Source organism: Bos grunniens, chromosome 18 (genome assembly GCF_055505025.1).
Source record: "Bos grunniens cultivar Pamir isolate PY7600 chromosome 18, Bosgru_T2T1.0, whole genome shotgun sequence".
NCBI lineage: Eukaryota > Metazoa > Chordata > Mammalia > Artiodactyla > Bovidae > Bos > Bos grunniens.
Genome location: NC_141182.1, coordinates 39,824,681 through 39,850,229, shown reverse-complemented (window position 1 = coordinate 39,850,229; position 25,549 = coordinate 39,824,681). Strand labels below are relative to the sequence as shown.

The 25,549-nt window shown below is 48.0% G+C and overlaps 1 protein-coding gene across 3 annotated transcripts in view; it reads left to right on the top strand.

Annotated features, from left to right (window-relative positions):
- The window catches only part of CALB2 (calbindin 2), a 29,309-nt gene extending 14,768 nt beyond the window's left edge, over positions 1-14,541 (top strand). The window contains exons 4-11 of one of the 3 annotated variants that reach the window (XM_086351672.1): positions 1,998-2,078; positions 7,484-7,540; positions 8,129-8,206; positions 8,704-8,759; positions 9,076-9,115; positions 9,270-9,323; positions 10,072-10,143; positions 13,857-14,541. In XM_086351672.1, coding sequence (XP_086207798.1) covers positions 1,998-2,078; positions 7,484-7,540; positions 8,129-8,206; positions 8,704-8,759; positions 9,076-9,115; positions 9,270-9,323; positions 10,072-10,143; positions 13,857-13,973 — 555 coding nt within the window. In that variant the 3' untranslated portion in view covers positions 13,974-14,541. The remainder of the gene's footprint in view (positions 1-1,997; positions 2,079-7,483; positions 7,541-8,128; positions 8,207-8,703; positions 8,760-9,075; positions 9,116-9,269; positions 9,324-10,071; positions 10,144-13,856) is intronic. The other 2 variants (XR_015145718.1, XM_086351673.1) reach the window with 2 other exon arrangements.
- Positions 14,542-25,549: the final 11,008 nt, after the last annotated feature.

Genomic DNA, 25,549 nt, shown 5'->3' with positions numbered 1-25,549 from the left:
TGCATTGGAGAAGGATATGGCAACCCACTCCAGTGTTCTTGCCTGGAGAATCCCAGGGACAGGGGAGCCTGGTGGGCTGCCGTCTATGGGGTCGCACAGAGTCGGACACGACTGACACGACTTAGCAGCAGCAGCAGCATACACGTGCACATGTGTACAGGCCTAACCAAACTCTTCTGGAAATCAGTTTGCAACCCATGGTCAAGGGATCCAGAATGACAACTGGGCACACAAAGGAGGACACAGTTCTTCCGGGGTGGACTGGTTACCATGGCGCCTCAGGTCAGTGCCCTAGAAGCAGATACTGAGACAGAGATTCGAGTGGGTAGGACTTCAAGAGAAGGGAAGAGAGAGCAGCAAGAAAGGGCAGAGAAAGAAGCTAAGCACAGGTGTGGTCTCAGCTGATCTCATGGGGGCCCCTGGAGGGTGGACTGTGCCACAGAGCCAGTCCCACCTTGAAGTAAGGGGTGGTAGGGTGGTCCTTTGAACCCCTATGTCAATCAGGTATTGGATGCAGGCTGCCCACTCCAGGATGGGGGTTGGAGAGGAGGGTGGCTGAGGCAGCCCGTTTGGTGCAGGGCAGTTCTGCAGGGGGCAGCTATGAGCCACTAGCTCACAGCCTTCTCTGCAGCTGAGGGATGGCCCACCAGCCTAGCTAAAGGGGATCTGCAATAGGCACCAAGACCATCCACTATTGATGCCTAAAGTGCAGGTGTTGGAACATCCTGACTCAAATGGGCTTAAAGCAGGGGTCAGCAGGCTTTTTCTGTAAAGAAACAGACTGTGGTCAATGTTTCAGAGTTTGCAAGCTGTACAATCTCTGTCATGACTCTTCAACTCTGCCACTGTGGCACAAAAGCAACCACAAACAGTATGTAAATAAATGGGCCCTGGTGGGCTGCCGTCTGTGGGGTTGCAGAGTCACACGACTGAAGTGACTTCGCAGCAGCAGCAGCCACACTCCAATACAAGTTTCTTTACAGAAAGAGGCAAAGCAATTTGAGACAGGTGGTTGCTAGTACACAGAGGACCCTTTTGGGGGTGGAGAGCCAGATTTGGCTCACGGGCTGTAATATACTGACTCTTGGCTTAAACTGCGAGAGACTCCTAAGGAGAAAGGCCATTAGAAGGGTTGGCGGGTGGTCAAAGAGGCCAGGTCTCCAGCCTGGCTTCTCTGCAGTTCTCCTGGTTCTATTCTCTGCCCCACAATGGCTTCATCCCCAGGCTGGATAAGAAAGCTAGCTACAGCAGTTCCAGACATCACATCCAGATACAGAAAGGGCCCACCTCACTGGTCCCTGATAAAAGCAAGGAAACCTTTCCCAGGAGTGCCCTCAGCAGACCTCCCCTCACATTTCATTGGCCAGGACTAGGTCACTCCTACCCAGAAGCCAATCACTGGCCAGGGAAATGAGATTATTACGTTTAACAGACTGATTAGGATTTGCCTGTGACTCCAGCATGCTGGGAGCAGAGAAGGGGGCGGGGGGTGGGGGGGTGGGGGTGGCGTGCCGTGGCACATCCTGCATTTTTTTAAAAACCAGATGTTTGCAGTATAATTTATATACAGTAAGCAGCATCAATTTGAACTGTAAAATTCCATGAGTTTAGACAGCTGTATATAGCTGCAATCAAAATACAGCATCTCCATCACCCCCAAAAGGTCCTCTGAGCACCAGCAACCACCCGTCTCAGACTGCTTTGCGTTTTCTAGAAGTGCATATCCATGGAATCAGTAAGTGCTCCTTTGAGTCCTAACACACGCATTTCAAAGTGGCACTACTTTTGTCCCTTCAGCTACTCATACTGAGGCTTGGGGGCACCCAGAAGCGCGTCTTAGAAAATCCTTCTTCCCATTTAAAGGGCTGCCAGCCCCTGTTTTCAAGGAAGCAAGCAGAATGGAACAAAACGTGACTCCCACTGCTGCCTTGCACTGGCTGTTCTCCGTCCTTCCCTGGCAGGGCTGTAATGTTACTGTCACTCTCTGATCCCCACAGCTGGCACAGATCCTGCCGACCGAGGAGAACTTCCTTCTGTGCTTCAGGCAGCACGTGGGCTCCAGCACCGAGTTTATGGAGGTGAGACCAAGGCGCTGCCTTCTCTCTTGCACGCTGGGGCCTGCCTTTCTCTCACATTCAGAGACAGGACCACCCTATGCCTGTAATGGTCTCAGTAAGATACCAAACCCCTTCTGAGTAGCTGAGCTACTCCAAGTGTGGTCTATGGACCAGGAGCATCAGTGTCACCATTAACTGGGTGCTTGTTAGAAATGCCAAGTCCTTGACCCGCTGAATCAGAATCTACATTTTAACAAGACCCCCGGTGGTGTGTGTGCACGTTAAAGTGTGGAGGATATGGTGAGAAACAAGCTTGGGTGAAGTACCTTTTTGCTTCCCTTGTGGGGTTCAGCTGGTAAAGAATCCACCTGCAATGCAGGAGACCTGGGTTCAATCCCTGGGTTAGGAAGATCCCCTGGAGAAGGGAAAGGCTACCCACTCCAGTACTCTGGCCTGGAGAATTTCATGGACTGTATAGTCCATGGGGTCACAAAGAGTCGGACATGACTGAGCGACTTTCACTTCAAAGTACCTTTGGGAAATCATGTGTACACCCTGCTTGCCGTTTGGGTATCTGACATAGACGTTTGCATATTATAGGCTCTGGGAAGTCCTGCAGTAAGCAGACCTGTTTTACTCAGTTTGCTTCTAGACTCTTTCATGTTTTCATCTCACTCAATAGCATTAGTGTTCCTAGAATTCAGAGTTCCAAGAAGCATTCTTGGATAGGATGGATTCAGCTACCATGCTAAAACTGAAAAAGGCCAGTGAGAATTCCAGTTTCCAGTATCTTCCAGGCTTGATCTTTGACTGTGGTCATGGCTTCACTGTCCATCTTCAAAGGGACGTGGCCATCTCTGCAGTAGGGATTCTTTGAGATCTTCATGTGAACAGGACAATGAAACTCAAGTGTCTTCTGATTAATGTTCAAATAGATTGAACCATGAGAAACTGCTCGTACTTAATCATTCTTTATTTATAAAAATTGGAAATTCCTTACAGTTTAACCAAATATATTACTAATCCAGCAAACTACCAAATATTTTCTCCTATTTTTCTGGGGCTCTGCACCCTAGCCACTCAACGTATGTGTCCATCAAGGTGAGATTCAACTCATCCCCTCATCATCCCAACACACACACACACACACACACACACACACACACACACACACACACTGCCTGCTGTGATAACTAACTGGCCTTCAACACAACTCCAGTTGCCATTTGTCATGTTAAATCCATCTCCAGCCACCGTGATTTGTGCTTAAAAATGACTGGAAAGCCAGTCCAGAAACACACATGGCAAGTGAGTTCCCCACATGGATGGAAAGTCAATTAGAAATAATGGATTCTCAGGGTAGAAGACTCATTTTTTTAAGTGGCAGTGTGCCTAAGCATTAGATATGGGTTTAATTTTATGGTGCTTTAACGGATTTTCTCCGGTTTTTTCAAGATGGCAAAATCCCATAAGCTAGTAATTTGACATGCTGGATTCTGTTCTTAGCCCCCCTTGCCTATCTAGAAGAAGTCGCGTATACGTAGAACTTGTCAGGAGGGCTACTTTTGTGAGTGTCAACTTTCTGTCTATAGATAAGGGGCTTCCCTAGTGGTCTAGTGGTTAAGACTCTGCGGTTTCACTACAGGGGCACAGGTTCCATCCCTGATCAGAGAGCTAAGATACCACCTGCCACACCATGTGGCCAAAAAAGAGAAAAGAAAAGGGAGCATTTATACCTGGTTGCTCCTTTCTTGATAAGGAGGCAACCAGACACTGGCTCTGTTCCACTTATGATCAGGAAAATGGGGATGATAGCTTACAGGGTATAGAGACGCTTAAAGAGGAGCAAACCCCCCACCCCTCTCTAAATCATCAGTGGTTTCTTTCTGTGTAGTTGACTTGGTTCCATGTTTCACCTGTCTTTATCCTTTAAGCTAAGCCCAGCATAACTACCGATCCCTGCCCCATCCCACAAGTTCCTGGAACCCCACTGCCTTACAGGACCGTCCCCTCCTGGGGTTGTGCATTGGTTCCATCTTTGTCAGCTGGAAACCTGAAAAGGCCCCTCTGTAGCCCCGAAAGCCTTGTGCTCTCAGATGGTTTCCATCCCACTGCTCAGAACAACATTTTAATTTCTAATTTTAGTGACACCTCAGGCTTTCTTTGAGATTTCACAAAGCCCAGGTCTCTTGAACTCTTTTCCTTGAATGGGAAGAGAACAATGACCCGCTGATGGCAGCGCACAAAGTGCTGGGAGGGAAGAGAAGTCCAGCATGAGGTCACGGGGCTGGGGTGGACCCAGGGAGGGAAGGCAGACCTGCTGGGAGGCTCTCACTCTGAAGGCAGCTGAATGCCTTGCTTTCTGTGAGCACTGGAGTCCCTTCAGTTTATCCCCCCCTCAGGCAATTTGGGGGGGCATCTGACTTTTCTCCCAGTCAAGACTCAACCTAGAAACCAAATTCTAATGCACTCAATGCATGCAGGTGGTTGGTGAAGTCATATTTGAAAATCTGCACATATTTCTTTGTGCTTAACTCAAGGGTGCATTTTCAGAGCATGAGATGGAATATTTTGATGGAGCTGGGCATTTCTTTCCCCAAAGAAAGTTCTCTTCCCAAGTCAAAAGCTATCTATCCAAGTTTCATGTAGAATAAGTCTACAAGCAACATAACTTTCCAAAAAACCAGGATCAAATTTTTTGAGTCACTACTATATCAAAGAGTTGGACACAACTGAGCGACTGAACAAGACAAGACTTATACCATGAGAGTCACAGCCCAGTTTGGTGGTATGGAAGAAAGATCCTCACACACCTCACAATAAAAGGGGGATGTGCCACAGACAGATGCATATGTGGTACATACATACAATGGAATATTACTCAGCCATAAAATAGAAAGAAATAATGCCCTTTGAAGCTACATGGCGGAGAAGGCAATGGCACCCACTCCACTACTCTTGCCTGGAAAATCCCATGGACAGAGGAGCCTGGTAGGCTGCAGACCATGGGGTCACTAAGAGTCAGACACGACTGAGCGACTTCACTTTCACTTTTCACTTTCATGCATTGGAGAAGGACATGGCAACCCACTCCAGTGTTCTTGCCTGGAGAATCCCAGGGACGGGGGAGTCTGGTGGGCTGCCCTCTATGGGGTCGCACAGAGTCAGACACGACTGAAGCGATTTAGCAGCAGCAGCAGCAGCTACATGGATGGAGAAAGAGATTATCACACTAAGTGAAGTCGGTCAGAAAGAGAAGGACAAATACCATATGATATCACTTACACATGGAATCTAAATTATGACACAAATGAATGTATCTGTGAAAGAGAAACAGACTCCCAGACACAGAAAACAGACTTCTGGTTGCCAAGGGGGAAGTGAGGGGGGCAGGCATGGACTGGGAGTTTGGGATTAGCAGATGCAAACTATTATATATAAAATAGATAAACTAGATAATGTAAGCCCCTGTATTTACAGGGAACTGTATTTATTATCCTCTGATAAACCATAATAGAAAAAAACATGAGAGAGAACATATGTGTGTGTGTTTATACACACACATATGTGTAACTGAATCACGATGCTGTACACCAAAACTAACAATATTTTAAATCAACTATAATGAAAAAAATGTTTTCAAGTGGAGGGCATGATGTGGGGTTAGGGATGAAGGAGATCAAATTTGGGAAAAGAATGAGTGCCTGCTGACTCTTAGAAAATCAAGTGTTGCTGGTGTCTAGGTGTGCTATTTGGGGTTAGGGAAGAAGGGAGTGAAAATTAAGGGAAGAAGACTTGAAAGAAAATCTAAGAACTATGGTCAGGCACCAAAACAGACCAAAGTTTAGGGAAACAGGGTTCCCTGGGCCTTCCTTCACAGATACACCCACGTCCATCACCAGCACCCCTCAACATGGCATTCCCTCCTCCCCACCAGGTGGCTTGGGTTTCAGGACAGCTGCACTCAGGACCAGATTTTTTTCAGGACCATTGTATTAGTTACCTATTGCTATGTAACAAATTACCCCCCAAAATTCACCAGCTGAAGGCAACATACATTTTATCATCTCTCAGTTTCTGTGGAAATTTGGTAAAGCTCAGCCAAGTGGCTCTGGCTCAGAGTCAAGATGTCAGCAGGGCGGCAGTCATCTGAAGGCTTGACTGGGGCTAGAAGGTGCACCTTCGGGATGGCAGTCACCTGTGGCTGTTGGCAAGAGGCCTCAGGTCCTCACTCCATGTATCTTTCTATGGTGCTGCTTGAATGTCCTTACCACATGGCACCTGGCTTCCTCCAGAGTGAGTGATCCAACGGGGAGAATAAGAAGGCAGCCTCACTGTTGTTATGACTTAGTCTTTGAAGCCACAACCGCCACATCTGCCATATTCTATTCATTAGAAGTGAGTCACCGAGTTCAGTCCACATTCAAGGAGAAGGGAATTAGGGAGGTGCAGAATTTATGGGCATTTTAAAACCATTCCAACTGCTTTTCCTTGTTTCTCCTGTGTAATGTCTGCTCCTGCTCAGATGTACAAAACAGAGAGGAAAGAGGTGGTGAGAACCACATCACCTGCTGAAGCTCTGTTTCTCTCTGATCCTCCAGATGCTGTGGTCAGCAGGCAGTTCTCTGGTTTCTCACAGGGACCCAATGCATGTACCAAGTAACTGGGACTCAGATCAGAGCCCAGAACCAGTAATGGAGCAAAATCCAGGGAGGGACTGACTCTCCAGGCCTAGGTCACATGTCTACCTCTGGAGATTGGTCAGCCCTTCTTGAACCATGTGTACTGAGCACAAGAGAGGGGTAGTTTCCTAAAAAAACAAAGGAGGGGGGATGATTTTTATCAGAAAGATGGCGGAGTGGCCTTGGGATAGTCTGAACAAACTGATTACACTACCAATTCTGTTCCATCCTCAGACATGGCTGTCACAGGCATCGTGATGAGGGGTAGAGGACACAGTACAGTGAGGAGTGACAGAAATCTGTTTCTGCCCCTTCCAGAGGGGTCTTACCCTTGCCCCCAGGGCCCATGCAGAGAATGAGGGGCTTCCAGAACAGTAAAAGGACACTCAATACACCCACAACAAAAACAGGATCCACAGATCCTAGTGCTAGTCCTGGCAAAATCTACCTGGCTGGTGTCTAGGAAAACTGTAACCCTGGTTACAAGATGATCGTGAAGCCAGTTAAAATAGGCAGACCCTGTCCCAGCAGGGTTTCTTCCTCCTCTATGTGACCTTGGCCAAGACACCTGCCCTCGTTTCTTCATCTGCAACATGGAAGGCCCTGGGCTAAACCATCTCAATGTCCCCATCCCACTGTGATATTCTTGAATATCAAGACCCAGCCTGGTCTGTTAGACGGAGAGGGAGGGAAGCTTATAGGTGTGGATAAATCTTTGTGAATAGGTTGACATTCCCGTTGCAGGCTTGGCGGAAGTATGACACAGACAGAAGCGGCTACATTGAAGCCAATGAGCTCAAGGTAGGATGGGCCTTGTCAGGGAGGGTGTGGAAAGATGGAGAATGGGCCTGAGGCCCAAGTGGTGGTGGGCTTAAGGAACCTGGGGAGGGAGGAGATGTTGGATGAGGAAGTTGGGCGTGTGGCCTGATCAGGGATACCCAGGCCTGGCTCTGAATGGTTGGCCATGTGAAATCAGCAACCTGGAGCTGCAAGGTCCCAGAGTACAACCAGTCCACACGCCTCAGCACGTCAGTGCCCAGAACAGGCATCCTCAGTCCTCCAGCAGTTTGGCCTTCTGGTTTGTACGTCTACCAAACTCCTCTAGACCCAGGGATCTCCAGGCACGACTTAGTATGTGTTCTGGGCTCTCTGAGGAGCCAGAGCTGGTTTCTACCACCTGTCCTATGGGATGAGGTTGCATTTAGCAGCTCCTGCCTCCTTTGGGATTACTCCACAAGCATTAAGGGGTGAGGGAATTATGAGGGCTGCAAGCTATGCAAACAATGGGCTTCAGAAAACAAGATCGAGTAACTGTCTGAAGGAACAAGTAAGTGAGTCAGGGGCAGAGAGACTGGGTCAGGAGCTCTGAAGAGGCCTTTCATATTCCAGGGATTCCTGTCTGATCTGCTGAAGAAGGCGAACCGACCATATGATGAACCCAAGCTCCAAGAGTACACCCAAACCATAGTGAGTGGCCAGGGCACAGGACATGGGACCCAAATCGGTGGGATTTGAGGTTTGCGGGGTCATTACTTGGCTGATTCTTCAGGTTGGGGAGAAGTGACTCCCAGCGGCAGCTGGCAAGAGAGATGTCAGTTCATGGCCCCAGCACCTTCTCTCTGAGGTTCCCACTCAGCCAGATGCTCCTGGGCCAGAATACGACCAGAGCATCTGTTTGTGTGGCAGCCTCCACAGCTCCAGGGGAGGGCAAACTTGGAGAGGGAGGCCTTCAGTGTTGGCCTCTGTCCTCTGCAGCCCTGTCCCTCAGAAAGCGGAGAGGAGAGCCATGACCAAGTCCCTGCTGATTTAGCCCATGCTGCTCCCTGCCTCCAAGTGACCTCAGAGGACACATGAGCATGCTCTGCCATGTTCCTCCCTCTCCAGTACAGGGGATGGCAGGTCAAGGTCTCACATGAGAGAAGGTCAAAGCAAATAATCCAAGTACCACTTTCTGTCCCCAACAGCTACGGATGTTTGACTTGAATGGGGATGGCAAACTGGGCCTCTCGGAGATGTCCCGGTAAGTGCCTGACCTCACTCACCCCAGCATCGCTGTTCACAAGACCCTGGCAGATAATCCCTGTGCTACCGTTCCATCACCAAGATCAACCAGTGGGGAAAGTGACGGGTCAGGTGTCCCGAAGCTCCAATCAAAGTTAGATCAAATAGTGACCATCATCCCCTCAATGTTCCGTCTCCCTCTTTTTTGAACTTTCCTCTGAAGTGCTCAGAAATCATTTCTATAACTACAGATGCTACTTCTGCATCCCCCCAGGTCCTCGTTCTTCCTGCCTCTGCTCTGTCTCCTAATTACTGCTCTAACATTATCTTTCCAGACTCTTGCCTGTACAGGAAAACTTCCTGCTTAAATTTCAGGTAAAAGAGCGGCTTTGCTTTTCTTCAGTTCCTCCCTTCCCCTCGTCCCGCTGAACTCACCCTTCCTCAAAACACACACACACACACACACACACACACACACACACACAGAGCAGGGCTTTGGCTTCTGTCTTTAATACCTTGGGCCTTCTAGGGCATGAAGCTGACCTCGGAGGAGTTCAACGCGATCTTCACATTTTATGACAAGGTAAGATAGAGGACAGTGTGGATGGAAAAGCAGGAGGCCCATCCCAGTCACCCCACCAGAATGCTCACCCTGGTCCTTAGAAGTAAACAAGCTGTTGGAGCAGCAGTCTGGGCCATGCAGTTCCTTCCTGCCCCTCTGGATTCCCTGCAGCATCTTCTGCTGTATGAGAAGATAAATGTCCTTAACAACGTGTGGCTTGTGGGACCCAAGGTTTTGGTTCCTTCAAAGTACAGGAGAGAATAGCTCGCGGAAGGGAAGAGGGTCATGGCCAGGACTAGGATGCGATTACACTGTTGGGGCCCAAAGGCAGGAGGTGCTTAGTACTGCCCCCTGGGGCCAGGTCATCACCTTGCTGTCCTTCTAGGAAGTGGGGAGAGGCCCTCTGTGCCATGTCACCCCTCTCTTAGCTGCCCTTGCCTAGTGACTCCAGTGGTTTTCCTCAGAACTACAGGTGTGGGGTAAATAGCCCCATGTTATCCTGACATATTATTGTGGGATTCAACACCCAGGGAGTTAGCTAAATGCTTCTTGAACCTCATTTACATTTTCAACGCAAATGTAAAATACCAGAAGGGAAGATCGCCGTTTGCCCTGGGCCCTCACATTGCTGCAGTGACTGGCAAAGTCAGAATGACGTGTTATTTGGGCACCTCTTTTGCTCAGAGTAAAGACCCTTAGCAAAGCTAGACTCTGGTCAGGGGTTAGCATGAGTTTTGAGGCTCTGTGCTGACCCTTGGCTCCCTTCCAGGACGGAAGTGGCTACATTGATGAGAATGAACTGGACGCCCTCCTGAAGGATCTGTATGAGAAAAACAAGAAGGTGAGGGGCTGAGCCCAGAGGTGGGGTGCTGCCACGGGGGTGGTGTGGAAGTGGGAAGGCTGGCCAAGGAGTGTATCTTGCTCCCCTCTGATTACCCCTAACAAGGCAACAGCAGTTTTTTGGGTTCTTTTCATGGTTGATTATTTTAAATACACATACCAGAGTTTGCCACCCTAACCACGTTTAAGTGTTCAGTTCAGTGGCACCAAGTACGCTCACAGCCTTCTGCAACCATCCCCGCCGTCCAGCACTCTTTTTGTCTTCCCAGAATTAAAGTCTGTACCCAGTAAATGATAACTCCCCTTGCTGCCTCCCCCCAGCCACTGGCACTCACCATTCCACATTCTGTCTCTGTGAACCACACTGCTCTAGATACTTCATACAAGTGGGATCATACAGCATTTGTCTTGCCGTGTCTGGCTTATTTCACTTCATGTACCTTCCTCAAGGTTCATCCGTGTTGTGGTATATGTCAGAATTTCCGTCCTTTTTGAGGCTGAGTAACGTAGTGTGTCTATCCCACATTTTGTCTGTTCGTCCACAGACAGACACGTGGGTTGCCCTACCTGCTGACTGATGTAAACAATGCAGCTATGAGGCCATGGCAGTTTTGACGTGGCACACTTCTTGGAAGTGTCAGTCACATGGCCAAAAAAAAAAAAAAAAACTTTTACACTAGGAGAGATTTGGAGGAGAAGGGCCAGTAGGAGTTGAGGGTATTCTGAATTGACTCTAGAATCTTGAGCTGGGGAAGGGGCTAACAGAAGTCCCTGACAAATCTGTTCCCTGGAAGGAAAGGCTGGGAACTGGACTCCATTACTTTGCCTGGTCATGTTGCCTCTTGGGCAGTCCTCAGGGGCTCATCTCGGTTCCCAGGATGGGAGGACACAGGCAAAAAAGGAACCAGAAGACAAGTCTTGGCAGTGTCTTCCTCCACCTCCTGGAAAATGTCTTTCTCTGAGCAAATAGCTTTTTTGCTGCTTTCTTTAATTAGATGCTGAGTGATCTATAATTCCCTGCATTGTCTAACTGCCTGGGAAGTCAGGCAAGAACTAAATTTAACTCCTAATTTCAGGAAAAAAATTTCATCATGGCCGCTGAGTCTGTCTGTCTCCCTTTCCAGTTGTCTTCTGACCTCTTTATCCTGAATAGCATCCATTTCTTTCACCCTAAGTTTATTTTTTTTAATGTTACCTATAATAGCTTTTTGAAAGAGGCAGAAAATAAATCATGTGCAAATACTTCCTAGGAAGAAGGAATTACTCATCACGTGCTTGAACTTGGCAAACTTTTTCCTGCTACCAAACTCTAGGAGAAAATTGTTTGTGTATCCTTATGTGTTCAAGGGATGTTCGGCATCATAATGAAAAATATGCTTAACTGTAATTAGAATAATGAGGTATAGTTTTTCTCCATATGACCCTACGTTATGCCTGAGGCTGATGGGCCTCGAGGGCAGGCATTAAATCTTGGGAGAGACCTGAATTCCATGGTCATCATCTAACTAGGCTCTTCCCTAATTCCCACAAAAGACAACTCATATGGCTACAAAGCTTGACTTTCTGAGATGTGCAAATAAACAAACAAAAAGTCAGGTGTTGTGGTTAAGAAAAATTCTGAAAGTTAGAGAACAAGGATATTAATAAAGTTGTTTACCTGGAAACCTTCCACCAGTACTAAGCTTCAGACTTAGCACATGGAGATCAAGAAAAAGGAATCAGTAGAGAGAGCTACATGCCTGTAAATAACCTGAGTTGGGAAGGGAATGACCATTTTTAGGTGACCCCACATGGCAGATGCACATGCCATTTTGATGGTGCCTACATGGACAGTGCGGAGAAGGCGATGGCACTCCACTCCAGTACTCTTGCTTGGAAAATCCCATGGGTGGAGGAGCCTGGTAGGCTGCAGTCCATGGGGTCGCTAAGAGTCGGACACAACTGAGCAACTTCACTTTCACTTTTCACTTTCATGCATTGGAGAAGGAAATGGCAACCCACTCCAGTGTTCTTGCCTGGAGAATCCCAGGGACGGGGGAGCCTGGTGGGCTGCCGTCTATGGGGTAACACAGAGTTGGACACGACTTAGCAGCAGCAGCACATGGACAGTGAATCGGTTTCGAAGCAGATTAATGTCTCAGGCTCCTGCGGGACAGGCTGATGGGCTCAAACGTTGACATGTTCTTAGCATTCCTAAGACAACTGCAACTGCTAAAGCCTTCCCCAGCTTCACACACAGTGCTTCCAGACACAGAAAGGAAGCAGCCTCCTCCCTTCATTCTGCTTGAACTCCTCAGGCCATGCTGAATCAGAGGATTTTCTCAGGCTCATGGCTGATATATGGGGTCCCTTCCTTGGCTCCTGATGGAGGGATAGGTCGCTCAGGCACACCTCAGTGTTATGGACGAGGTGACATTTCCAGGAACTTCACAACTTTAGGGAAGTTAGAGATGTTTGCAGAGTGCCTTGGGACTGGCTGGTGGCACAAACCCAGAGATCAGTCATGTGAGGAGATGTCACCAAAGAATGCAATGAAAGACTGACCCTCAAGCACTGAGTACAGGTGAGCCAGGTAAAGAATTACACAGCCTTCTGGACTCAAGGGACTAAGACTGTTCACGGCTGTGGGGTTGGTTCCATCCTTTAGCCAATACCTTAGTCTTCACATCTCAGTTTTCTCATGGGGATAATGACCCATTAGCATAGAAGTATTAAAAAAAAAAAAAAAGATCTGCCAACAGGTTCAATACAAGAGGAGGAGGAGGGGAAAGGAAGGAAGGAGGGAAGGGAGGAGGAAGGAAAGAGGTGTACAGGGGAAGAAGGAGGGAAGGAAAAAAGGAAGGAAGGAGGGAAGGAAGAAGAAAAGCGCTTCAGGGATTTTCCAGTGATGATGGCTTTGCTGCATTTCAGTAGTACTGGCTATTTGCATCCGAAGCAACACAAGGCGTATCAGATGCTGCTTTTCTGTCCAGTGCTGGCCTCCAAAACCCCACGGACAGAGGAGCCTGGCAGGCTACAGTCCATAGGGCCTCAAAGAGGCAGACACGACTGGATGACTGTCGCTTTCAGTTTTCCATTTTATATGAGACCGTGAGTCGCCTGACTTAGAGCCTCTGAAGGCCTCAAGGTGCCAGTGAACAAGAAGTGGTAGGCTTTGCCCCTGGAGGAGAGAGGAATTAGAATTCCTTGTTCCGCTGGGTGAGGCTTAGGGCAAAGACAAAACCTTGGAGTTTCCCTCGCATTCTCTTTCTCACCCAAAAGGACCCAGCAGACTAGTGGGTGGAAGCCCAGTGAGGTAGAGGAATTTAGCAAAGCTGTATTTAGATAATGACTGGTGTCAATAGCTGCTGTTTGGCATGCATGCTGAGTGTCAGGGACTGTGCTTGATGCTGTTTACATTCATTTCTCATCTAATCATCGTAACACCTCAGTGAGGCAGACTCATTCCTGTACTGATTTTACAGATGAGGCAGCTGAGACTTAGAAAGAGCTGAATACTTTCCCCAAGGCAATGCAGCTAGTAAGTGAAGGGGAGAGCACTTTAACCCAGGGCTTTCTGACCCCAAAGCCCATGCTCTGTATGCCTCTCAGCTACTTGCACTGAGATGGGATAAGGAAACGGTTCTGGTGAATGAACACGAGGGCCATTTGGGGGGGGGGGGGCGGGGGCACCTTCCCCTGAACCTGCTCTTACCCTCTCCCTCTGTCTCCCAGGAAATGAACATCCAACAGCTCACCAGCTACAGAAAGAGCGTCATGTCCTTGGCTGAGGCGGGAAAGCTCTACCGCAAAGACCTGGAGATTGTCCTCTGCAGCGAGCCCCCGCTGTAAAACAGGGGATGGGGGCTGCTTCTCCACCTCCCCCTCAAACCTGCCCCTGCTGCCCTGCCACTGCCACCCAGACCCAGAGATCCTGATCATCCCTGTGACTGTCCCTGCCACCTGCACACACCAGCCTGCAGAGCAGGAAAGGAGAAATGGAGAAGGGGCTGCTGCCGGGCCCCCTGGAGCCCCCCGCAACCCCACCCTGGCTGACCGGGCACAGCACTCTGTGTGCGGGGGGCACCAACCTCGTGGGAGGTGGGCAGGGGCACGGACAGGAGGTCCCTGGTTCTCTTTGCTGTGATGCATGAGCTCGCTCGCTGTATGATTTAGACTTCTACGTCCAACAGAGTGGACCCTCTCCTCCGCCTCTCCCCCATGCCACCGGCCACCCCAACCCCCAGGCCCCATGGCCCCACCTCGCTAATGGTGTAGCTGTCTCTCAGAGCTTTTTGTTCGTGGTGGGCGTCAGCCTTGTCCTTTTCTTGATGCAGTGTATGCCTTTTCCCTTTGGGTTTCTTGTTTACCAAAGAAGAGTTTACAGACAATAAAATGTTCTCCTGTGGAAGCTCTCCCATTCTGGCCAAGTGGTCAACTTTCTCTCTACAGCCAACTCTTGACAGAGAGAGAGCCTCTTCTCAAGTGAGTGGGGAGGCTGGGGGGAACCAGCCAACTGGGGTGTAAGCACTGGAAGCAAGGGCACAGGACCCCAGGACTCTGGGCTCACCCTTGCCACGCACCGCCTGCTCTCCATCAACCTGTCGTTTTTCTGCTCCATGTTTGTTTCTAGGTTTCTGAGATCATAAGAGCAGTTATCAGTTCACTGCAAATTTACTAAATGCCAGCTATTGTGCAAAACAGCTCACCCGCAGTGTCTCTCAGTCCCTGGAGAGGGGTGCTGGGACCATCTCCTATGAACAGATGAGGAAAACTCAAGATTAAAGAGGTTAAGTAATGAGCCCCGTGTCTTAGGGCCAGTCGGTGGCGCAGAGCCAGGGTATGACTCCTGAGCGTCGGATCCACATTTTTTTTTAATAGGCCATGCTGCATGTCTTGCAGGATCTCAGTTCCTTGACTGGGGATTGAATTCACGTCCCTGGCAGTGGAGCACGGCGTTCTGACCACTGGACCACCGTCTTCACAACAGGGATACCACAGTCTGTGGTAATGGGACTGGGTGTCCCGAGTAGGGGTGACCTCCACTCAGGAGTTCCAAACACCAAAAACTTAACTTCTCCCCACAAAAGGCAATTTACCCCACAACAACACATCAGGTGCCCCAGGGTCAGCATAGCCTTTGGGTGCAGAGAACTCTTTGGGACCTCAGAATAGAGAGAGAACTGTTTTTGTGTGCGTGTGGTTTTGTTTTTTTAATGCTATCAGGTTTGACTGTCTACAAGATGAGTTTTGACTTTACCTCATTTCATGCCCCAATAGTCCTTGCAATGAATATTACTTCAGGTGAAGAAACTGAAGTTCAAAGACATTAAGTAACTTTGGAAGTGTCCATTTGATAACCAGGAACCTAGCTGGAGCAACAGAGCCCCCAGAGTGGATATACCTGGGTCAGATATACGAATCTATTTTAGGTTCTCTGAAAAGAGAATCTATTTAGGTTCTCAGAGAAATGGATGAAGTGAGAGGAGTGGCCATGCTGCCATCGTGGGGCGGGGGGAGTCCAGATGGAGGAAACAGCAAGTGCAAAGGCCCTGAAGAGGGAGAGTTCAGAAATGTGGTCGCTGGGGCCAGAGCAGAATAACGGAAGGGCGTGAACAGTAAATAGGGCTGGGGGAAAGGGGGAGGCCAGGTGGAGGCCAGGACAAAAGGCACTGGGTCAAGGGAAGCCGCAGAGAGGGGGGACGTCAGAGAAGTGACATGATCTCAAAGGTCACTCTGACTCGTACGTCAACACTAAACTTAGGAGAGAAAGCAGAGACATCAGAAGAGGCCAATGCCCTAGGGCTGCTGAGAAAACGCTGATGACTTGGACCAAGGAAGTGATGGGAGGTGACAGCAAATATCAGATTATGGACCTATTTCTAGGATTGAATCAAAAGGGCTTGCTGAAGACTGGATAAGTCATATGGGAGAAAAATGAGTCAGGAATGGCTCCACGGCTATTAACTGGAGCAACTGGGTGCATGGGGGATGCCAGTAACCCAGCAGGCAGACAGCATGTTTGGGGATGGGGCAGGGGTAACCGGGATATGACTGTGGCTTTCATAAGAATAAGAGGCCTGTGAAAGCTTCCTGATGCAAGGGACTGGTTGTGGGGGAATCTAGGTCTTGCTCTGATGGGCGGGGCCGTGCTCGGTAAATCTTTAACCCAATCTTCTGTTGGGGTGGGGCTGCGTTCCCCCCTGTAGTTTCACCTGAGGCCAAACTATGGTAAGGGTCACGGTGGTAATGGCGACCTCCCTCAAGAGGGCTCACACCATCACACCAGTATGCCGCAGCTCCCAGCGCCCCTGAGCCCGTGGCAGGCCACTGCTGACCCACGCCTGTGCCGGAGACTCCTGGACACTCCCAGGCAAGTCTGGCTCAGCCTCTTGTGGGGTCACTGCTCCTCTCTCCTGGGTCCTGGCACAACAAGGTTTTGTCCGTGCCCTCCAAGAGTCTATTTCCCCAGTCCTGCAGAAGTTCTATAATCAAAACCCACTGGCCTTCGAAGTCAAATGCCCTGGAGGTTCTCAGTCCCTTTGCCAGATCCCCAGGTTGGGATATCTGTTGTGGGTCCTAAAACTTTTGCAACAGTTCAAGACCTTCTTTGGTGTAATTCTTCTCCAGTTTGTGGGGCAATGCTCAGTGGCTCTATGGTGGGGCTAACAGCCACCTCCTCCAAGAGGAATTATGCCACACGCTGCGCCTCCCAGGTCTGCTGCAGCCAGAGCCCCTGTCCTTATTACAAAATTCAGACTTAAACTGAAGGAAGTAGAGAAAACCACTGACCATTCAGGTATGACCCAAATCAAATCCCTTATGATTATACAGTGGAAGTGACAAAAAGATTCAAGGGATTAGACCTGATAAGAGTGCCTGAAGAACTATGGACAGAGATTCGAAACACTGTATAAAAGGAGGCGATCAAAACCATCCCCAAGGAAAAGAAATGCAAACAGGCAAAACAGTTGTCTGAGGAGGATTTAACAAATAGCCGAGGCAAGAAGAGAAGCAAAAGAGAAAAGAAAAGATATATCCATCAGAACACAGAATGCTAAAGAATAGCCAGGAGATATAAGAAAGCCTCAGTAATCAGTGCAAAGAAATAGAGGAAAACAACAGAATGGGAAAGACTATAGAGATCTCTTCAAGAAAATTAGAGATACCAAGAGAACATTTCATGCAAAGATGGGCACAATAAAGGACAGAAACGGTATAGGCCTAACAGAAGCAGAAGATATTAAGAGGAGGTGGCAAGAATACACATAACTGTACAAAAAAGATCTTAATGACCCAGATAACCACGATGGTGTGATCACTCACCTGGAGCCAGACATCCAGAGTGTGAAGTCAAGTGGGCCTTAGGAAGCATCACCACAAATAAAGCCAGTGGAGGCGATGGAATTCTAGCTGAGCTATTTAAAATCCTGGAGGATGATGCTGTGAAAGTGCTGCACTCAAATGCCAGCAAATTTGGGAAACTCAGCATCGGTCACAGGACTGGAAAAGGTCAGTTTTCATTCCAATCCCAGAGAAAGGCAATGCCAAAGAATGTTCAAACTATCACACAATTGCACTCATCTCACATGCTAGTAAAGTAATGCTCAAAATTCTCCAAGCCAGGCTTCAACACTACGTGAACCGAGAACTTCCAGATGTTCAAGCCGGATTTAGAAAAGGCAGAGAAACTAGAGACCAAATTGCCAATATCCACTGGATCACAGGAAAAGCAAGAGAATTCCAGAAAAACATCTACTTTTGCTTCATTCACTACAATAGAGCCTTTGACTGTGTGGACCACAGCAAACTGTGGGAAAATTCTTCAAGAGATGGGAATACCAGACCACCTTACCTGTCTCCTGAGAAATCTGTACGCAGGTCAAGAAGCAACAGTTTGAACTGGACACGGAACAATGGACTGGTTCCAAATCAGGAAAGGAGTATGTCAAGGCTGTATATTGTCACCCTACTTATTTAACTTATATCCAGAGTATATCCTACTTATTTAACTTATATCATGCAAAATGCTGGGCTGGATGAAGCACAAGCTGGAATCAAGATTGTTGGGAGAAGTATCAATAATGTCAGATATGCAGATGACACCACCCTTACGGAAGAAAGAAAAGAGGAACTAAGGAGCTTCTTGATGAAAGTAAAAGAGGGGAGTGAAAAAGCTGGCTTAAAACTCAACATTCAAAAAATGAAGGTCGTGGCATCCGGTCCCATCATTTCATGGCAAATAGATGGGGAAACAATGGAAACAGTGACAGACTTTATTTTCTTGAGCTCCAAAAATCACTGCAGATGGTGACTGCAGCCATGAAATTAAAAGACGCTTGCTCCTTAGAAGAAAAGCTATGGCCAACCTAGACAGCATATTAAAAAGCAGAGACATTACTTTGCCAACAAAGGTCTGTCTAGTCATAGCTATGGTTGTTCCAGTAGTCGTGTATGGAGATGAGAGTTGGACTATAAAGAAAGCTGAGTGTCGAAGAATTGATGCTTTTGAACTATGGTGTTGGAGAATACTCTTGAGAGTCCCTTGGACTGCAAGGAGATCAAACCAGTCAATCCTAAAGGAAATCAGTCAATACTCATTGGAAGGACTGATGCTGAAGCTGAAACTCCAATACTTTGGCCATATGATGAGAAGAACTGACTCACTGGAAAAGACCCTGATGCTGGGAAAGATTGAAGGCAGGAGGAGAAGGGGACGACAGAGGATGAGATGGTTGGATGGTATCACTGACTCAATGGACATGAGTTTCAGCAAACTCTGGGAGATGGTGAAAGAAAAGGAGGCCTGGCGTGCTGCAGTCCATGGGTTGCAAAAAGTCGGACATGACTGAATGATTGAACTGACTGAACCAGGATGTGGGACATGCTGCCTGATATCAGGTGTCTGTCAGGACACCAACAGAAAACAGACTGCAGGTTCACGGTATTTGCTTTTGACAAACATCTGCAAGATAAACAAATGCTAGGTGCCGGGGACACAGGAGCGAACAGACCAGTTCCTGACTGCTGAGAGCTTAAAGGCTCCCAGGCCTGAGAGACGAGGAAACTAGCAATTTCCTGGTAAGTGGTGGGTCAGAAGAAAAGCAGGCAAGAGGCCCCTAAGGGTGGAGGAATTCCTTGGTGATAATGCCTGGCAGGCACCAGAGCCAGATGAAGCCAGGCTCAGTGGGGTGGAGAGTGGGGTTGGTGGTGAATGCTAGTCCCTTGGGAGCTGAAGCTGAGAAGGGAGAAGCTCAGAGGATAAAGCTCAAAGACCAGACAGGACCAGCTCTTGCAGGGCCCTGCAGCCCTGAAGGCTTAGTCATCAATCTCTCCCCAGGCTGCTTTGAAGTTTCTCTCTTTTCCTTCTGGTCTTGTTGAGAAGCCACCTTGAGGAGGTGGCTCAACTGTCACCTCCTCAATGAGGCCCACCCTGATGAAACTGCAACCCACTCATCCACACCCCGTACCCCATAACCCCTTCCCCAGGAACATTTCTCTCCACAGCACATGACCACATGCCCTGATGTGCATTCAGGCGCTTCCCCAGCTAGAAGGCAAGTCCTCCAGGGCAGCTCTCACTCTACTGCCCCGCCCGTACCTTCTCCACCACATACCTGAGGGCACCAGTCCTCCCAGCCTCCTCCCCACCTGGTGTCCCTAGCTCCACAGAAGAGTGGCCCCAAAGATGTCTGAGTCTTAATCCCAGGATGTACAGTGAATATATTATGTGGCAAAGGCGAATTACTTGTAGAAGGAATCAGCTGCCTTTGGTGATGATCCAGGTGCACCTGAAGTCATCACAAAGGTCCCTGGAGATGAAAGATGGAGGCCAAACCCAGAATGAAAGTGATGCGTAAGTGAGAAGCATCTAGAAACTAGGAAAAGCAGGAGAATATTCTTCCTTAGAGCCACCCCACAGGCCTGCCGGTACCTTGATTTTAACACAACTTGGACTTCTGACCTGCAGGTCTGTAAGGTAATGAATCTGTGCTGCTTTAAGCAGCCAAGTTTGTAGTGACTGGAAGTGAACACACAGCACAGCAACATGAAGTGAAACACAGGCAAACACAGAGCCACCTCTTCCATGTTTGTGCTCCTGGCACATTATGAGACAGGGTAAGGGTGTGTCTTCCAGCAAGTGTTTCTGTGAGGGTCCAGACCATCCTGGCTTCACACGCTTTGCGTGGTGCCCAGCATGGAGCCTCTCTAACTGGCAGCTGTGGGGATGATGTGTGCTGTGGCTGGCGCACAGGAGGCTTCCTCTGCTTCACGCTGTGTGACTGGGGCTGCCCCAGGACTCACGGGGACCCAGGTGGCTCCAAATTTGGGAAGTCTCACCTTTTAGAGAAGGCGTCCCCCTCCGGTGTACCACCTCCTCCTTCGGGGGTGGGAGTCTTCTGAGCCTGGCGGACACGCCAAGGGGATGGTTCTGTCTGCTGTGGCCCGGCAGCTGACCTCATACCCCAGGCCCGTGAGGGTCCCAGAAACTGCCCAGAAGTCTGGCTCGGGGCGCTCAGTCCTCCTTATGCCAGCCCTTTGTTTCCACGCAGAGATCACAGTCAACCAAGAGAACCCGGCCAGACGGCCCTGGTTTTGCTCTCGAGTTCCCCATCTGTAGAATGGGAAGCTTGGAGTGGACAGTGTGCAAGCATCCTTCAAATTCTTACCCCTGACGTTTCACTGAAGAGTACTTATAAATGCAAATAAACACACTGGAGATGACTGACATCATCAGCCATTAGGGAAATGTCACTGTGAAAAACGGAGTATCATTTTTAAGTGTCTTATTCCCATTTACAAAAGCAAAATCTACGGAACTGTTGTGGATGACAGGGAGCTGAAGAAGAAAAAAGGCTTCCTCACAGAGCCAGTAAGCACAGTGTTATAAACACTACCAAAATTTAAAAAAAACAAACCACAATGAAATTCCCACATCCCTCCATGCAGTGCTCTGTAACTCATTCTTACCTGCTTCTGGACCAAAAAAGTCTTGGAAATCCCAACTCAGTCCACGGGAATAGTCTGAGAGCTGCCTAACTGAAGTCAACTCAGAAGCCCAAGAGTCTGTTCTTCGTATAAAGCATGGGCAGTTTGAAGTACCTGGTACAGTCTTTTATTACGAGGCTCTAAGACCATCCTCTTTAACTGAAGACTCAAGCACTCTGCAGCTTAGAGCAGAGCCTTCAGGCAAACACCAGACTAAACAAAAACATCTCTAAGATGACAGAGATTTCATGGCTGCGGTTAACGTATTACACTAACCAATAAGATCAGAACAGAGGAGAATACACTTCTCTCTCAGACTATAGTACAGAACAATCTTTAGATGAGACTTCAGATGAACCGCGCCCCTAAGGGTAAAAATATACAGGCAGTAAGGCACCGACAAGTTGCCAGGAGCTTCCATAAACCATATAATTTCTAAGACACTCACATTAACATTTCATTTATATAAGCATAACCACAAGAAGGCCAAAAACACTCTCTGATCTGACAAGTCTTATGCAAATCTTAAAATAGTAATATATTAAATAAACCTAATTCGTTCTGGCACCTCTCTTCTAATAAGATGCAAAAATAAATCTTTGTGATTTTCCAGGGCTGGCTGCTCTGAGAAATAAATGTCAGAGAACACAGTACATGTAAATGATATCCTGAAAGTTTTCTTCTTTTACTATGTTTTGTTTTTTTTTTTTTTGTCCTTAAAAGGACAATGCAGTTGCTTCACAGTTAGTGTGTCATCATCTGCAGAAAATTTGATTTTTCCATGAGAGACAAAGAGGTTTTTTTTTTTTTTTTAGTTTTCTTTTTTTTTTCTTCTTTTTTTTTTAAATTAATTTTATTTTATTTTTAAACCTTACATAATTGTATTAGTTTATGTTTATTATTACTATGTTTATTATTTGAAAAGACAAAATCTACAAAGACTCATCAGAAGAGATATAGACACTTGATTAATATATGATTGTGGGTACCTGAGAAACAATCCCTGGTTACCCATTCAAGTAACAGTGAAAAGTAGACAGACCCAAGAGTATGGAAGGCATGTTGTTCGTTTTTGTTCAGTCGCCCAGTCGTGTCCAACTCTGTGACCCCACGGACTGCAGCACGCCAGACCTCCAGGTCCCTCACCATCTCCCGAAGTTTGCCCAAGTTCATGTCCATTGCATCAGTGATGCCATCCAGCCATCTCATCCTCCGACACCCTCTTCTCCTTCTGCCTTCAATCTTTCCCAGCATCAGGGACTTTTCCAATGAGTCAGCGATGCACATCAAGCGACCAAAATACTGGCATACTGAACACTGAAGGCTCAGTCCACATAAATATTTGCACACAAATGTCCATGGCAGCATTGTTCATGATAGCCAAAAAGGGGAAACAGACCAAAATGCCCATCAACTGATGAATGGATAAATAAAATGTGGCATATCCACACACTGGAATATTAATCACTCATAAAATGGAATGAAGTACTAATATGGGCTACAACATGGATCAGCCTCAAAAACATTACACACACAAGTTACACACAAAAGGCCACGTCCTATATGGTTTCACTCATATGAAATGTCCGGAACAGACAAATCCACTGATACCAAAAGCAGGTTAACGGCTGTCAGGGACTGGGGCCGTGGCTGGGGACAAGGAAGGGTATTGGGGAGTGAACGCTAGCTGGTGTGGGGTTTCGTTGTGCAAATGTTCCGGAATGAGGCAGAAGGACATCGGAGTGGCAGTGCTGACAGTCGCACAACCTAATAAGATACTAAAAACCACTTACCAAATAAGGAGTTTGTATTGTTTGTGTTATAAAATGGTCTGTTCTAGGATACAACAAATAAATTCAACATAAAGCACCAAAAAGTTTTCTGGTGGACACAGCATCTCTGCTGTCAAAAATAGCCTTCCCTGTTGTAGGCAGTGGTATTAATCGGTAAACCAAGGAGGCAAGCCCATCCAACCTGAGCGAACTTTGCTAAAGTAGAATGCACTGCAGTTTATCTCCAGACAGAGAGAGTGTAAAGTCATACAAACAAAAGGCAGACCTTTCACTTTGGGGAACAACCTGACCCTTTACTGTGGGACAGGGAGTCTGTGAGGTCAAAACTATTTTCATAATAGTGATAAAATGTTATTTATGTCAACACAATGTGTTCATCATTGCTATTTTCAAATGACTCAATAATTTTCAAAATGTTTCCATTCTGACATCAAATGCAGTAAATACCAATAGTTTTAACCCACATAAACAAAAGCTCTTTGGGTAATCTCAATGAGTTTTAAGAATGTAGAGTGGAAGACCACATTTGCCTGAAAGCTGTGTTAGGTGAGAAAGGAAACAGATTAAAAAGTGTGCTGAAATTCACCCTAGGCCCTGAAGGTTCCCACTCCCCCTCCCAAAGGAAGCTGCAGCTGCTCAGGACACACACAGAGACCCCTGTCCTGGGCTCTGAGCATCATCACCTTCCTAGAGGTGCTTCATCCTGGAGAACTTTCTCCAGCAATCCACACACAAAGAGAGCAGGGGAGAGCTGGCCTTGGAGGGAGCAGCTCCCAGGAGAGGGAAGGCAGGTGCGGCTGGGTGTACACCAGAGAGGCAATGCAAGCAAATTAATCGTGTATGGACCACCTGCATTGACCAAAGAGGTTGTATAGTTGCAGGGATAAGGCTGGGAACACTGGCCAGGTGGGAAGCATGTACCTAACATGGAAATAGGCAGGAAGTGACAGAAGTGGCTGGAGGGAGCGATCACACCGTCTGTCACCCTGTTAAGTGGACGTCTTTAAAAGGTGCATGAGTTGGAGCACCACGGTGCCCACAGTGAGAGGTGGGCGAGAAAAAAGAACCCAGGAGAGACACACAGAATCCCGACTGGAGGGCGAGGAGCTGAGAGAAGAAAGGTCTTTAAAAGGTGCAGAGAGATCCACGGGGTCGGCGCCACAGGCTCAAATCCCATGGATATGTCCTGAAGGGTACATGCTCCATCACGTTAAACCAACAATAGAAATATCAGTGATCAATGCCAAATCACCAGCTGGATTCCACTTAATCAGGGCCCTGACCGATCAGGACCTGGCTGCTTATCAAGAGATTTCACTGTCACTCAGCTCGTTATGAAGTTTGTCATCACTTGACAACTACTGTTTGGAGCAATAACCACAGGCTGTGAGCTACACTCACACTGGAGTTTATATCATGAAGAACCTGCCCATATCGGGCTCCTAGTGGAGGAGACAGCAAATACTTCCAGGGGTTGTCCTGCCCTTGGATTGCAGGGGTGTCCTTGTCTTTTTTGAGTCCCATACAAAATGCTAATCTCTCATACTCTTCATCCCCATTGATCCCCTTCCACTCCCTCCATGCTCACCCTCCACTCTCTCTCCTCAACCCCAGCCCCTGTGCACAACTCTTTTTCTGATGACCGTTCCCTCTTCCTTCACTGCCCTCAGTAATATTCCAGGGACACAATGTGGTCTGTAACTGCCCTTCTTCAGGACTAACCAGGCAAATGATTTATAGGGCTGATCAGTGCTAAAAGAAAACAGGGGGTCTCCCACTCCAGAAGATTAGGAAGAACTACAAGGCGACGAGAGCAGAGCATTAAACCAAGCAAAGGGCCTTTGCGGCTGCTCAAGTTGTGCGCTCCAAAAGCCAGCCCATACCCCTGTGACATGGATTCAGAAATGAGCTCACTGAACATCAGCCCAGGGCAGAAGAGAACCATCAGTCTGTGACCCCTTAGCTTGTCATAAGCAGGGGATGGGTTCTCATCCTTGACTGTCCCCAACAGGACCCAGAATCTCACCAACTTCCCATAAAAGAAATCGCTAACGCTTGTTAGAGCAGAAATTGCAAATGAAACTTAACAGTTAAAGAAAAGCAAGGCTCCTGAATGTTAATTTTAAAAACCAAACTGAAGTTGTGAAGGGTGCTTCATGACCACAAAACTACACTCTCAATCACAAAAGCCTGCATAGCAGGCCCGGTTTTGGGACAGGTGTGGTCAGGGCAGTGCATCCTCAGGGGGGATATTGTCAGCAAACAGAGAGATGAAACTGAAGGGGTGCCAGCTGTGCTCCCCTCACCCCAAAGTAGCCTCTCTAAGTCCTGAAGGAAGGAGGCTGCTGCTCCGGACTCCCTTCTCTTGGCTTCTACTTTCCTGAAAGATCATGATGTCAGGAGGCACTCCTCTGAAGTAGATTATCGTATCAAAGACTAAGCAGCTGAAACCATAGCTGGGTTAACTGGCAGAGCTGAAGAGCCCCAGGCGAAAGTATAAAGGGAAAGAAACGGACCCCAAAAGGCAGGGAGGCCACACAATCGAAAGGGTTATCACCTGAGGAGCATCCCTCAATCAAGGAGAGACTGGAGTTGGCAAGTAAATACCCCAGCTTCCTGGTGCCATTTCCTGCGGCTCACATCCCG